This window comes from Heptranchias perlo, chromosome 2, assembly GCF_035084215.1.
Source record: "Heptranchias perlo isolate sHepPer1 chromosome 2, sHepPer1.hap1, whole genome shotgun sequence".
Taxonomy (NCBI): domain Eukaryota; kingdom Metazoa; phylum Chordata; class Chondrichthyes; order Hexanchiformes; family Hexanchidae; genus Heptranchias; species Heptranchias perlo.
The window spans coordinates 46,042,070-46,058,003 of record NC_090326.1 but is presented as its reverse complement, the minus strand read 5'-3'; the positions used below and the strand labels follow the sequence as shown (position 1 = coordinate 46,058,003).

The 15,934-nt window shown below is 40.3% G+C and overlaps 1 protein-coding gene across 2 annotated transcripts in view; it reads right to left on the bottom strand.

Annotated features, from left to right (window-relative positions):
* The window catches only part of LOC137338651 (phosphatidylinositol-3-phosphatase SAC1-B-like), an 80,643-nt gene that overhangs the window by 34,454 nt on the left and 30,255 nt on the right, over positions 1 to 15,934 (bottom strand). For both annotated transcript variants that reach the window (XM_068001833.1, XM_068001834.1), the window contains 4 exons: positions 14,522 to 14,649; positions 10,316 to 10,465; positions 9,108 to 9,167; positions 6,347 to 6,380 (listed from right to left, as the gene is read on the bottom strand). In XM_068001833.1, the coding sequence (XP_067857934.1) occupies positions 6,347 to 6,380; positions 9,108 to 9,167; positions 10,316 to 10,465; positions 14,522 to 14,649 (372 nt within the window). The remainder of the gene's footprint in view (positions 1 to 6,346; positions 6,381 to 9,107; positions 9,168 to 10,315; positions 10,466 to 14,521; positions 14,650 to 15,934) is intronic.

Below are 15,934 nucleotides of genomic sequence, written 5' to 3'. Positions count from 1 at the left end.
TTTTCCGCAGCATCAGTCAGTGGAGGACTGCCCCTTAAAAAGGCTCCTCCAGCTGACAGACCTTGCTGCGCATGCACAGTCCGCCCGCCACGCAGCTTACCAGCGGGAAACCCGTAAGCACAGGTAAGTGGTTCCAAATAGCCTGTGATTGCGTCCGGAGCACACTGATTTCACCAGGCGCGTTACCCACGCGCCCAGTCGACCCCCAGCTGAGAACCCGCCGCCCTGCTAATATCGAGCGCCTGGTTGCAAAATGACCAAGGTGGGGAACTAAATATTCCAGGGTACATGACATTTAGAAATGACAGGCAGAATGGAAAAGGAGGGGGTGTAGCCCTAATAATAAAGGATGACATAAGGACAGTGATGAGAAAGGATCTTGGCTCGGAGGATCAGAGAAGTAGAATCAGTATGGGTGGAAATTAAAAATAACAAGGGGCAGAAAACATTGGTGGGAGTAGTTTATAGGCCCCCAATAGGTATTTGTAGCAATACCGTTGGACTGAGTATTAATCATGAAAAAAATGGGAGCTTGTAACAAAGGAAATGCAGTCATCATGGAGGACTTTAATCTGCATGTAGACTGGGCAAATCAAATTGGCAAAGGCAGTTTGGAAGACGAGTTCATGGAATGTATTCGAGACAGTTTCCTCGAGCAATACGTCATGGAACCAAACAGGGAACAGGCTATAGATCTTGTATTATGTAATGAAACAGGGTTAATTAGTAATCTCACAGTAAAAGAACCTCTGGGGAAGAGTGATCATAATATGGTGAATTTCACATTGAGTTTGCAAGTAATGTACTTAAGTCAGAAACTTGAGTCTTAAACTTAAATAAAGCCAATTACATAGGTATGAGGGGTGAGTTGTCAAAGGTAGATTGGGAAATTAAATTAAAGAGTTTGACAGTTAAAAAGCAATGGCAAACGTTTGAAGAAATATTTCAATATTCTCAACAAATATACATTCCATTGAGAAATAAAAACTCCATGGGAAAAGTGATCCACCCATGGCTAACTAAGGAAGTTAAGGAGAGTATAAGATTGAAAGAAGAGGCCTATAATGTTGCCAAGAGTAATAAGCCTGGGGATTGGGAGAGTTTTAGAAACCAACAAAGGACGGCCAAAAAATTGATAAAAAGGGAGAAAATAGAATCTGAAAATATAAACTAGCAAGAAATATAAGAACGGATTAAGAGCTTCTACAAATATGTAACAAGGAAGAGAGTAGCAAAAGTAAACGTTGGCCCCTTAGAGGCTGTGACAGGAGAAATTATAATGGGGAAATCAGGAAATGGCAGATGCGTTAAGACAGATACAAAATATTTGTTTCACAGTAGAAGGCACAAAAAAGCATACCAGAAATAGTGGGGAACTAAGGGGTTAACAAGAGTGAGGAACTTAAAACAAATAATATCACTAGAGAAAAAGTACTGGACAAACTAATGGGACTAAAAGCCGACAAATACCCTGGACCTGATGGCCTACATCCTAGGGTCCTAAATGATGTGGCTGCAGAGATAGTGGATGCATTGGGTATGATCTTCCAAAATTCTCTAGATTCTGTAACGGTCCCAGTGGATTGGAAGGTAGCAAATGTTACCCCGCTATTCAAGAAGGGAGGGAGAGAGAAAACAGGGAACTACAAGCCAGTTAGCCTGACATCAGTCGTCGGGAAAATGTTGGAATCCATTATTAAGGAAATGTTAACAGGGCACTTAGAACATCATAATATGATTAAGTAGAGTCAACATGGTTTTATGAAAGAGAAATCGTGTTTGACAAATTCATTAGATTTTTTTGAGGATGTAACTAGCAGGGTAGATAAAGGGGAACCAGTGGATCTTGTATATTTTGATTTTCAAAAGGCATTCGGTAAGGTGCCACATAAAAGGTTGTTACACAAAGTAAGGACTCATGGGGTTGGGGGTAATGTACTAGCATGGATAAAGGATTGGTTAAAAGGACAGAAGAGAGAGTAGGGATAAGCGGGTCATTCTCAGGTTGGCAGGCTGTAGCTAGTGGGATGCCGCAAGGATCGGTACTTGGGCCTCAGCTATTTGCAATCTATATTAATGACTTAGATGAAGGGACCGAGTGTAATATACCCAAGTTTGCAGACGATACAAAGCTCGGTGGGAAAGCAAGCTGTGAGGAGGACACAGAGTCTGCAAAGAGATATAGACAGGTTAAATGAGTGGCGGCAGATGGAGTATAATATGGGGAAATGTGAGGTTATTCACTTTTGGTAGGAAGAATAGAAAAATAATATGTTTTAAATGGTGAGAAACTATAAATGTTGGCGTTCAGAGAGACTTGGGTGTCCTCATACAAGAAACACAGAGTTAGCATGCAGGTACAGCAGGCAATTAGGAAAGCATATGGCATGTTGGCCTTTATTGCAAGGGGGTTGGAGTACAAGAGTAAGGAAGTCTTACTACAGTTACATAGAAAATAGGAGCAGGAGTAGGCCATTCATGGCTGATCCTCTATCTCAATACCATATACCTGCTCTCTCCCCGTATCCCTTGATGCCTTGTACAGGCTTTAACGAGACCTCACCTGGAGGACTGCGTACGGTTTTGGTCTCCTTATCTAAGGAAGAATATACTTGCCTTGGAGACGGTGTAACGAAGGTTCACTAGATTAATTCCTGGGATGAGAGGGTTGTCCTATGAAGAGAGGTTGAGTAGAATGGGCCTATACTCTCTGGCGTTTAGAAGAATGAGAGGTGACCTCATTAAAACATACAAGATTATGAGGGGGCTTGACAGGGTAGATGCTGAGAGATTGTTTCCCCTGGCTAGAGTGTCTAGAATTAGGGGGCATAATCGCAGGATATGGGGTCAGCCATTCAAGCCTGAGATGAGGAGGAATTTCTTCATGCAGAGGGTTGTGACGCTTTAGAATTCTCTAACCCAGAGGGCTGAGTCATTGAATATATTCAAGGCTGAGATCGATAGATTTTTGGGCTTTAGGGGAATCAAAGGATATGAGAAACGGGCGGGAAAGTGGAGTTGAGGTCGAAGATCAGCCATGATCTGATTGCATGGCGGAGCAGGCTCGAGGGGCCGTATGGCCTACTCCTGCTCCTATTTCTTATGTTCTTATTACAATTTAATGCACCAATCTGCAGAATTTCTTATTACTCCACGTGTTCACTCTAACATAATTTATTAAAACTACTTTCATAAGACACCATCAAAATGAAAAAACTCGAAGTGGGCTACAGGGACTTTAAACAAACAGACTTCATGACATTTTTTGTCACCAGTGTTCTCTGGAGAACATGTCGGGTTTCCCTTCTTTAGTATGGAGTCACTGAAATGCTCCAGTGTTCAATATTCACTTTTTTAAAAAAAACAGAAAAATATTAAAAAGTAAATTCGTTCTGATCTGACATGCTGGGTAATCCAACAAATCCCTGGAGCAACATACAGCATGTGAGAAAGCTAATCTGGTTTATAAGGAGCTTTCTAAGTTTCTCAGTTAAGATAGTTCGTTGTTAGGAACAGTGGAGTCATCATTTTGTGAAAAATCCCTTTTCCATTTTAACGACCACTATAGATCTACTGGATTATTGCACGGATACAAATGTAACATGAATTATCATAAATCAATAATAGCACTTTGATAAATATTCTAAGGCTGAAGAAAGCCACACAAAATTGATCCAATTCATCACTTTTGCTTTGTTTCAAAGCCTCAAGTCCAGATAGGGTAATTGCAAAAAAAATTGCAATGATTATTACATCAAAAAATGAAGACTATAATTTTAAAAAAGGCACAGCAGAGAAGTTAAAACAAAAGAAAAAAAAACAGGTTGTGAAAAAGGGAGACAAGATAAAAGAGCGTGGGTGCCCGTTATTGTCATTTTCAATTTGTCAGCCAAATAAAAAGAGCTATGTGTGAAGTGACAGTAATAGGATGTCACCCCCAATGTGTCATTTGTTCAGAGGCATTCAACGGGAACTACTTTTCAATAAAATCTCCATCACATAAGTCAGTCAAGACTTTGCAGTGACTGCCACTTCAATTTTGTAGAGACTGCAATTTCATTCCCCAATTAGGAGGTGTGAAAACTTGCATCTAACTGATGCAACAAGACAGCGACAAGTATAAATATACGCAATAAAAGTGACTACAAGCAGGAAGTGGCAATCAAAAGGGAAATAAAAACAAAGGAGAAAGTTAGGAATGTAAGAAATGTTAATCTGTTGAATTTCATGACTTTTAAAAGTAACAAATAATACAAGAAATTAAACAATGAACAGTAGCAGTGATAAAGTAAAATCAATTGACAATAATATACTGGTGACAGATGCAGTCACACAGAGATATAACTATGTTGATATTTTGTTATATAGCCGTTACAATATAATTAAGATTATGTCACAGATGTATGTAACAGGAGGATACATCTCATTATTAATGAGAATGGCTTTCAGCTATCAGGTCCCCTTTCTGGAACTCCCTCTTAAATTTCTTTACCTTGCTACTAAACTACCTGCTTTTAAAAGCCACCTAAAAACCCATTCTTTCAACCATCTATTTGGTCATTTTTACTACCACTGAGCCTACGTTCTCCTATTTGAAGCACCTTGGGCTGTTCGATCACGTTGAAGGAACTATACAAATTCAAGTTGTTGCTATAATAAGGAAGCAAACAAACCACATCCAAGACTGTTTAAGTTAATAAGTGATGTGACTCGGCACAGAAAACCTGCAGTCGTTCCTTATTTTTTTTCAAGGAATTTCTCCTTTTCTGAATCTTCAAATTTCTGTTAAATGTCATTTATTTTCTGATTATTCATGCTTACAACTCTTGAGCAATGCAACTATGTAAAACAAAGTGCTGTTTCTGAATTTTACAAATATTTGCATTTAAGTAGCAACCAAATAAAATGTTCTTGTATACAAGTAACAACTTGGATTTATACAGTGCCTTTAACATAGAAACCATTACAAAGCACTTCATAAGAGGCCGAAGTCAGATGAACAGAAAGCATAGGTGGGGGAGGGAGATGATTTTAGCGCTGGAGCATGTTTGACATAGGGACAGGCGAGGCCATGGAGGATTTAAACATGAGGATAAGAATTTTAATTTGAGGTGTTGGGGAACTGGGAGCCAATGTAGGTCAGCAAGGACAGGGGTAATGGGCAAGCACAACTTGGTGCAGGATCGGATATGAGCAGCAGAGCTTTGGATGAGTCATCAAAATTTAGTATCTAAATAAATATAACATCCCATACATATTTGAAATTTGAGGCAGCTTTAAAAGGTGGCAAAATTGTCTTCACTTCCTGATTTGCAAATCAGTAATTGTACTAATTGCGTGGACAGACTGCAATTGCAAATTCAGGAAAATCTTCCATTCAGTAAAGTAGGCAAGCAGGTGAAACATGAACACCTTGTTAATATTTCAAAATGAAGACTATATTAGAACAAACACTGTAAATTCCCATTAAAAGAATGGACCAATTCTATTTTGATATACCAGTATATTGGTTGGGACAAGAAAAGGTCATTCGGCACAACTTGTTTGCCATGTCATTCTGAACCCAGGCAGATTACAAGTGGAACCTCAGAGTTACAGCTGTCAGAGTTTTAGATACTCAGTTGCACAACTACTCAAAATGTTTTGTTTTCAAAAAGCATCTTCCAATATTTCAGCACTTAAGATTTTTTTTATTCTTACGACATGACTATTATGACAACGGCAAGATCTGGCTACATTTTGGTTCCATACAGCTATGCAGGAGAAGAAAGTAGAAACAGTACTTGTAGATTGATATTTATATCATCTTTGATGATAATTGTAAATGGGATAATTCTCTAATTTACAAAACACAAACAAGAGCAAAATAGTTAACAGGTTTGGCAACTGAGCTACATCTTCGTAATTAGAAAATTATTATTCAGACATCCAGATGTATCTATATAACTAAAAGCCTTGTATCTAGCATGTGTCCATCACGCCATGCCTTTCAAAAGGTGTCAAACCTGAAAATGTCACACCTGAAGGCATCACCTCAGCAAATATTAGTGGTTGGCTGAAATAACAAAATATTTGCTGAATTATCAATTTGGTTGATTAAAAATGAATGAATTAAAAAAAAAACATTTTAAAAAAAAGTGGCCAAGCCTGACCCACTCGCTGTAGCACCCAGCCCACTCCCTGTGCTCCATTCAGTGACCCAGCATAAATGCATTCGTAGAACACTAGTGGGAGTAGACAATAACGTATCATCTCCTACGATCGCTAATACACACTTTGACCAGGCATTTTGATTTATAATTGCTATTGCTGAAGGACACTCCTCCACCAGTCTGGAAAAGGATACAGCCGTGAACCACTGGGACAGCAAACCTGTGAAGCTGTTGGGGGAAAAAAGAATGCATCAACTCAGCTATCAATTTTTGAGGACTGGACAGGTCATGTAAATATGTGTTAACTGACAACTGGGAGCGCAATACTTTAAACAATTTATGGCAATTTAAAAACAAAAATGGCAGTCAGCATTCACAATGGGAGATGCTAAGTCATATATTCATAGTGTAAAAGTGAACCACAAAAGGTGACAAGATGCTACAAAGAAATTAGAGGCCTCAATCTAAGGATATGTGGAAAGTACAAAACAATTCATCTGTTCTACACAAAATTCCTGTGGAAATTTCTTTAAGAACAACTGTGGAGAGTAACGTTTTTCGTGTTGTTCTGTAAAGAAGAGTCTAGCAACAACGAAGAGCCACAAAGAATGAGATCAACTTACAACCAATTCCCCACTTGAAACCCGATGTTTGAGACAAAAGAAAAATAAACATGGCTTTGATCTTCCAGCCAACTGGTACATTCTTCATCAGAAAATGTGCACAATACTCCATTTCTATTAAGGAAAATGCAATAGGGACATACTGTCTTTAAAGACTTTTCCTCTCTCCTCCTTTCCCCAAATGTGTTTCCTCCTCTCCTGAAGCCACTAACGAGTATTGAGATACAGTTCTATGGGCACCAGGTACCTTCCAGTAGCTCACCCATATGACACTGTTCACGGCCAATTATTATCACTGTTTTATAACACTCATTAGAAGATGGAAGAGAAGGAAATAGCTGAAATCCCAGAATATCTGTTTCAGGGTTACAGAGTTTTGTGTCTTAGATTCCACCTCTTTGTGCTACAGCTGACACGCTGTCCAAGAAAATCACATGACTGGTACAGAACGTTAGTCAAATCAATGCAGTATGTAACACACAAACTGCAAAATACACAAGGCAGCAGAGAACTATGAGATTACTGAGACAATGTCAGGGACGGTGTCCTAAGTGGTATGGATTCCCATCCAAGTAACATCCCTTTTTTAATGTATTGCTTCAATGCTTTGGTTTAAATGAAGACATTTCAAAGTGCTCACAACTATTTAAATGTGCACAGAGTATACACACGGCATGGTCTTCAAGAACTTTTCAAACGGATGTGTTGAATTAACAAAAAAGGTCCACATTTAAAAGCACATACACTCTTAAAATGTCAGCAAAACAGTACATTACTCATTAAAGATCCCTATTCTGCCATTAATATTGCAGTGCACAACTCAATCATACATCGGAGATTTTCCCTCTACATTGTCTTCCCCTTACATATTTTAAAACAAATACAGATTCAACAATGAACTCCAAAGAATAAATAGGGTGTGCAGGTTTTCTTGCCTTTCTTTTATGCATACTGGAAGTAATATAAACACTAACAACTGTGTCCCAGGCCCTCGAGTTGAGAATGTCTAGGAGAAGTGAGCCTAATGGTTTATCTTGCCCTTTGTGTAGTTTCCATTGCTGATGCTGTAAAGTACGGCTATGGCTAGGTGAGTTCACTTCAATGCAGATTTCTTAACTCAACAACACACTGCTCAACTCAGCAGTCATGATCTAATATAAATGAGGAGCACTGTATTACAATGTATTCATTGTTTTATAATAAAATATTGATTTGCAAATAAAATTCTTGTGCATCAATTTTTACCAGTATTGCCTAAATTAATAAGAGTAGGGTATTAGGTTTCTTTTGGAAAAAGCAAAATTAATTACACACCAGTCCTCTGTCCCTTCAGCACAAGAACAGGGTAGATAGAAGAAGGCTCTTTCCAGTAGTTAAGGATTTAGAACAAGGGGCCATTGATACAAGATTAAATGGAAGAGATTTAGAACATAAGGGAAGAGAAGCTTCTTTGGGCAGAGAGTAGTAAGGCTGTGGAACTCACTTCCAGGGTTAGTGGTTAAGGAAGAAACTATGTCAATATTCAAGATTAGATTGAATAGGTGTATGAAGGAAAAGGGGATATGGAAACAGTGTGGGTAAATTTGATTCGGACTATTTACTCACTGAGGGTAAATGCCAACATGGACTGGTTGGACCGAATAGTCTGTAACTTCTCTGTGTTTCAGTATAAGGACATGTATATCAATTGATACATACAGGAATGACTAACTCTTAAGAGAAGCCAGCATTTAATTAAGTTACTGTATCTTGAAGAAGTCGGATCCAAGTTGAGCAAGAACAAATTGGTGTAACTGCATTTTCTACACTAAACAGTAGTTTGCAGTCTGGTATGTGGCAAGTACAAGAATTATGCCTTTACACAAGAGTCAGCTTGACTCACTTGGTAGGACTCTTGCCTCCAATTCAGAAGATTGTGGATTCAAGCCCCAATACGGACTAGAGCACATAATCTATGCTGACACTTTATTGCCAAACCGAGGGAGTGCTGCATTAGTGAAGGTGCTATCTTTCAGGTGAGACATTAAACTGCTCATGTGGACATAAGAGATCTTGTGGCACTATCTGAAGAGGAGCAGGGAGTTTTCCCAGTGTCCTGGCCAACATTCCTCCCTCAGGAACACCACAAAAAACCAGGCTATCTGGTCATTCATTCATTTGTTGTTTGTGGAACCTTGCTGTGTACGCACTGGTTGCAATTCATTGGTTGTAAAACGCTTTGAGATGTCCTGGAGTCGCGATAAATACAAATTCTTTCTTTACAAACCAGCATCCAAAAGAAAGTCTAATGATGTTGCTGTTAAACAAAGTACATTACCATCAAAGAACTAACCTCTGGCTGTGCAGCAAATTCCCGTAGGAGGTGCCCATTCCATACAAAGCGCTGATCTGCCTGCAAGGATAATGTCATTGTAAACACAAGTAGAAGGTAAATATCCCCTCACCACTGACACTATTTAATTAAATACATGCAGCTTGGTAGTGCAGATTGAAACTTGTAATTAATACCATTCAACTCAACGGGTTTACCTTGCTATATCTTTCCTTATGGTTACTACAGAACAGCCCACATTAAAAGAAAGAAATGCGCCTTGCTTATACAACCAACACTACAAGATGGTACCAACTGGCATTCGAGGAGAACGTTCAGAAGAAAAAAATCCACCTGATGCTAGCTCTAGAGAATGAACAGAGCTAACATTCAAGCACCTTGGGATGATTTTCTCTGTTAAATAGTTGTTAATGTCAGTACAAGTCTGGCACACAAACAAGATGTGTGGCTGGCAATACAGTCAAACAGTCCCTCCTTCTGCGAGCTCTCAAAATGACTCCATATCTCAGGCATATGTAAAAGTGAGGACTAGAACATTCTTAATTGGGAGGTTGGCAGACTCTTTACTGCTACAGTCAGTCTCAAAGCGGTAGTGATACCAACTACTCCAGGTTACTGCAGGTAATCAAATCCAGTCTACTCTGCCGTAAACACATCTCCAGATGAGCATCCACATTTACATCACCATTAGGACCTTTTCCAGCGTTCATACTCGCCACCATTAGAAGGTTGACGAAGTATAGTTCAGAACTATACGTGTCTGTTGTGATACTTCTGACTTCTATGCACTGGTCCCCAACCTCACTTCACTAAGAACCCTGTAACTACTGTTTGGTATGGAAGACTTTCATGCCATTGGCTGGAGTAGACAAAAGCCAGGCCATACATGTAGAAAGGAACGTGTGAAAAAGTAAACTGCAAGATAGATCAAGATAAACATTTGTACAATATAATATTAAGCAATGAAATTCACTGCATTTGAAAGAGAGATATTGCTCTAAAATATTGAAGTGGTACCCCTCAATATTTGGCCTAACAATCCATGAGATTTTTTAAAAAATCATTAATACTGTATATTTTTTAATGCTTGACTACTCATATTGGAAATGGTCCTGCAGCACATGCAGTGCTGCTGTGTAAAATGCGACTCGAGCAGACTGCACATTTTGGCATTAGGATCAAGAATACTAGACTAGTGTCAACCTTACCCTTTCCAGTAGACTCATTTCTTGGAACTCTGGACTGGTGTTGGCCAACCGTTGCAAAGTGTGAGTAAGGTCATAGGTTGTGGAAAAGTAAAATCCATCAGTATTAAGAACATTGTTAAGCATTGTCAAGAAGGTCTTGTTATCGAACATCTGTTGGACAAGAACAAACTAATAACATTTGGTGGTGAACTTTATCAATGGGAGTACGAAGTAGAGCAAGTGGGAGCAGAACTAGACATCACATTACTCCAAGTCATTAGTAATATTTTAGTCATACAAACATAAAATGGAAACTGGAAAAAATGAATTGCATTGGTTAACAAACTCCTTCACAGATTTTATTACACAGATCAAACGATGCGAGAACCAATGCAACTTGGCTCAGTGGTAGCACTCGCGCCTCTGAGTCAGAAGGTCATGGGTTCAAGCCATTGTGTGCAATGTCACGGAAGAGCGACTTGTATTTTATATATATTTATACTGTCAGGAGTATTATACCATGTGATGCAAAATGTATTAATCTGCTGCTAAAGTGGAGCTGTGATTAATCTTTAAGACCTGAAAGTCTAATTGCTATGCGTAAACAGAATCAGAGATCACTCTGAGTTTAACTCTTTGGTCAAGGAACTTTGCTGGTCGGAATGGGCCCATCTATTTCAGGTTGTAGCTGAGAACCATTCAGCATTAAGATTGTTTTGCATCTGTAGACATTTTTATGCAGCCCTCATACAAGCAGCAGAGTGACGAGATTGGTGATTTCATTGGTCTTGGCTGAACTGAAACTCAGCATCCAATGGTGAATGGACAGTGTGCTGACTCACTGTACCACCCAGCACCAAAACATTACACATTTCAAAGAAACTGAGGAAAGTACAGGACAAACAGACCACATTGGAAGATGGAATTCTGAATGTACGTTATTTACAATCAGATCACAAGTGAAATAGACATACATTTCAGAAGGAACTGTAAAATGCAGCTTTCATCACTTAGCTTAGAATGCCACCATGTGGCAAAGTGCTGTAGCATCATTTAGAATTCAGCTTAGAAGTTAAAAACTTGCAAACAGAACAACCATTTCTGTATAGCAGTTTACCCCAAATTCGATATATTATATAAAGCAGAAGAAAAGATTTATCTCAGTTAAAGATCTGGTATTAGTTAGAAGATCCTACATTCAATTACCAATTAGCTGATCTCAGCCAGGGTTGAGGTAGGAATGCAACAATTTGTCCCTGAGCGAGGGAAGGGAAACCAATTAACCTGAGTTCCTCCTCCCACATGAATATGTGATATTGAAAGATTAATGATCTGTGATAATATCACTCAGACAAGAAGGGATTATGAAGAAGGAATAAATATCTCCACACACATGCATATTTTCTAACATGTTATGTACAATGTATGATGAGAGCCACTGATTTGTGATAATTGAATAAGTCAAATTCTTTTATTAATGTAAATTACTAGCCTTGATTGTTATATACAGGTTTAATTGTGCACAAAACTTTTACCTCTTATTTTTTTGAAAGTAAAGAATATTCAGGAAGGTGGAAGGGAAGATGTACCAGGTTCAGGTAAAGAAAGAACAAACTTGCATTTATATAGCGCCTTTCATGAACTTAGGACACCTCAACTAGTAGGGTTCGGCAGGGCTGGGGAGTGGGGGTGGGTCATGGGCTTGGGTCGAAAAAGGTATGGCTGTGGGCCCATTTAAATTGGGGCAGATTTCTAGAGTTTGGAAGCACTTGCTGAGATTATTGAAGACTGGTGGTGTTGTGGATTTGAAAACAACGGAGTTCTGGGAGGAGCAGATCTTAGTGTATGGAGAAACTGGATACTGCTGCGTCGTGACAGAACTGGGTGTTGCAGGGTTGAATGGTCTGGAAAATTGGGACAGGAAGCTTGGGTGAGGTAGTGTAGTTCGGGGTTACCATGTGTGTAAGCACTGGAGTGGGTCACAGGATGTAGGAGAAACGGGAAGGAATTTCAAGTGTCTGGGTGTACTTGTGTGGTGATTCCTAGTTTGTGGAGATTGAGTCAGTCTGTATTAGGAAGGGGGACCTTCAGGTGTGAAAGCACTGGGAGGTGTTTCTGGATTATGGAAGCTTAAGGAACAGAAAAGGTTTCAGGGATATCAGAATACTGGGAATGCAAGCGTCGAGGCACACTGGAGCTGTGCGAGTGGAGTCTCTCATTGGTGGGAGCAGGGCCATAGGGAGTATTGGGCGGGCGTATCTCAGCGGGGGATAAATGGGAAGGGGCTTGGATCTAGTGGGATGGGGGTTGGTCTGGGGGTGGGAGAGTACAGGGGAGGAGTGTACGGGAGCACTGAAGGAGTCAGCATTGCTTGAGACACAGGGTCTGACAGTATTGGAAGGGGTGGGAAAGAGGCAGGCTATCATAGCATTGAGATGGAGGAGGGAGCCTAGGTAATTGTGGCATTTCTTCCCACTCCACTTTGCTATGTTTGGGGTACTGGTGTGTCTCACCCAAGAAGCAGCCACATTGCCAAGTTCCTAGCTTTCACTCAGGAAATAGCTTTAAGTGATTTGAAAGTGCATGCTGCCCTTTAAAGTATGTTCCTGCTAATAGCTAGGAAGTTAACACAGAAACAGCCACCAAGTTGGATGGGGCAGGCGGAATGATAAGTGGGAAATTATTTTTTTGGAAATGGGAGCACATCAGCATTGTGGAATGGCAAGCGGGCAGGGAAAAAGGTACCAGCACTTGGAGCAAGACCAGCAGAAAAGGCACTGTCCATGGGGTGGGGAGTGGTAACAGCAAGAGGCAGCTCAGGTAGAAAGAGGGGCGATAACGGAGTATCAGGTGAGGGTCCTGTTTTACATAGGTCTCAGGTGACTGTGGAAAACAACACCTAGAAGACAGAACTAGAAAGACAATCAGAATACATGTGAGACAGAAATAGCGTGACAAGAAATGCACACTATATGGAAAGCTTTTAATATGTTACTAGCAGATCTCCTGTGGTGTTGCTCACAGTAAGACACACCATACGTTGTGCGTCGTACCTGTTCGCACTGTCTTCATGACAGTGGCAGTGTCTGTGTGTCATTTCCTAGTTTTGTTTACGTTGTTTGTCTCCTTGTCATCACACTCTTCCACTCCCCTCATCCTTGACCCTCTCCCCTTTTCCCCCACTCTGCTGCTTCACTAGTTGGCTCTTTGCTACTTTGCTTTCTTCACAGAATGTTCTTGTGTGCTCTTGCATACCCAGTGCTTTACCCCATCCCTCTTCAGTTTTCATCTTCACCGTACAACATCACTTTTCTCTTCGCACCCACATCTGGTAAAGCCCCTTCCACTTGCACCCTCTTACTCTTTCCCCATCAGAACCACATTTGTGCCCAATCCCTGTTGTGTTTTCCCGTTACGTTTCCCCCATTCAAGTTACCCACTCGCCCCATCACTCTCCCTGAATGCACCTTCCTTATTCACTCATGCCTCTTAATCCTTTGTACCAGCCCCTTCTTTCCCCACCTCCCTCACTCCAAATAATTTTGTGGGTATTTCCTAATCTGACCAACACTACCCCCACCCCCCCATTGCTGCATCTGGACCTGCTTTGTCATCCTCGCTGGTTTCCCAGCACTGGCACTTCAAAAGCACTCCGTGCTTATAATGCATTTGCAAAGCAGTGAAGATGGTCAAGGAGCAGAGAGTACCGAGAGGCACGAGAGCACAGCCGCAGCACCACCAGGATTTGGAGGGTGTGCAAGCCAGAGGCCAAATGTCCAAGGCCTGCAATGTTGGAAGTGGGAGGAGTTGCGCTTTATGGACCGGGAGGGGGGGGGCGTCAGGAGAGGTTATGGTGAAGATTTGCAACAAGGTGAGCACTATTGTCAACAGAGAGGTTGGGTAAACAGCACTATGGGAAATTGGAGACTATGGAAAAGGAAATAAAGTGGATGAGGTTGTGGAATGCTCCCACTGCACACCCAGCTTCTGGAGGGCATAAAGGTAGGTATATGATGAGTATACAAATCTTACCCTACAGTTTTATGTTATATTGAGTTTACTGGCACTACCCATGCTTGACAGGTATTACAAAATCATGACAGTGAGACAAACAGGAAGTGTGCACCAGATACAAGACTGTATTTGTTAAAAGTCAATAAAGAGAATGAAGCTTAAAACCCAGTTGTTTTTGTAAATATTTCAAACAGAATTTATTTCAGTTGTTACCTGCATCTCAGTTAGGTGCAGCACAGTCTTCTTATAGGAAATTATGTTGAATTCCGTTGCTTTCCAAACAGCATGATTGAACAAATCTCCCATCTTTTGCTTTTTGGTAATGACTATAAGGTACATGCCTGAAGCGACAGCAAAAAAAAAGGATTTAATCAAACTGTACCGCATTGAGCGCAACAGACCTGAACCAGCCTTGGGATTCCTGAGGACTACAGCGACATTAGTTGTGAAGACCCTACAAATCCAGGCTCCTTCTTTCACTTCTGCATCCAAGTGTTTTGTTTTAAATCCCACACACAATATTAGTTGCGTGTGTGGATTTATGTCAGCATTTAATTTCACCAGATCATTTTCTCAATTTAGTTTTCTTCAAACTTTTTCTAGATATATGTAAACTTTGTGTCATTAGTGTCTCACACTGTTACACAATTACATGACTAACATTGAGTTGTTGCTTTATTCACTGATAATTCTCCTTTCCTATTTTCTTTATTTTTTCCCTCATAATGCCTTTCGACTTTTCATTCATATCCTTCTGGGCTTCTGAAAAGCAGCAATGCTCAACATATGGTTAGAAATATGACTGAAATATGCTGCAGTCCCATTGTGCTGAAAACCTCATTTTATTTATATTAGCAACAATAAATTGGAGAAAAGAAACCAGCAAACACACTTATACTGGTAGATCAGCCACCCTCTCCTGCAGCTGTGGGTTTGGCAGGTACCTAAAGCCAGTCCCGTGACAGAGATGGGAACTGTCAAGTGATCGAGTTTTGAATATAATTTAATCCACTGGCAAAATGATCAACATTGGAAAGCAGAAAATTGTTACCAAAGGTTTAGTGATTTTAGAAGTCAACTTGCTGAAGCCTTCGCGAGCAGAATTTTTTTGAGGTAACATGTTGAATTTGGTGGCACTTTTCAAAAAAGGGAAGAAAAGTGACATTATCTTGGTTGGTGGCATTGTAAGCAGTGTAGATGAAAACATAAAATTACAAAGCGATATTGATAGATTAGATGAATGGGCAAAACTGTGGCAAATGGAATTCAATGTAGACAAATGTGAGGTCATCCACTTTGGATCAAAAAAGGATAGAACAGGGTACTTTCTAAATGGTAAAAGGTTAAAAACAGTGGATGTCCAAAGGGACTTAGGGGTTCAGGTACATAGATCATTGAAGTATCATGAACAGGTGCAGAAAATAATCAAGGCGGCTAATGGAATGCTGGCCTTTATATCTAGAGGGCTGGAGTACAAGGGGGCAGAAGTTATGCTGCAGCTTTACAAAACCCTGGTTAGACCGCACCTGGAGTACTGTGAGCAGTTCTGGGCACCTTCGGAAGGACATATTGGCCTTGGAGGGAGTGCAGCGTAGGTTTACTAGAATGATACCCGGACTTCAAGGG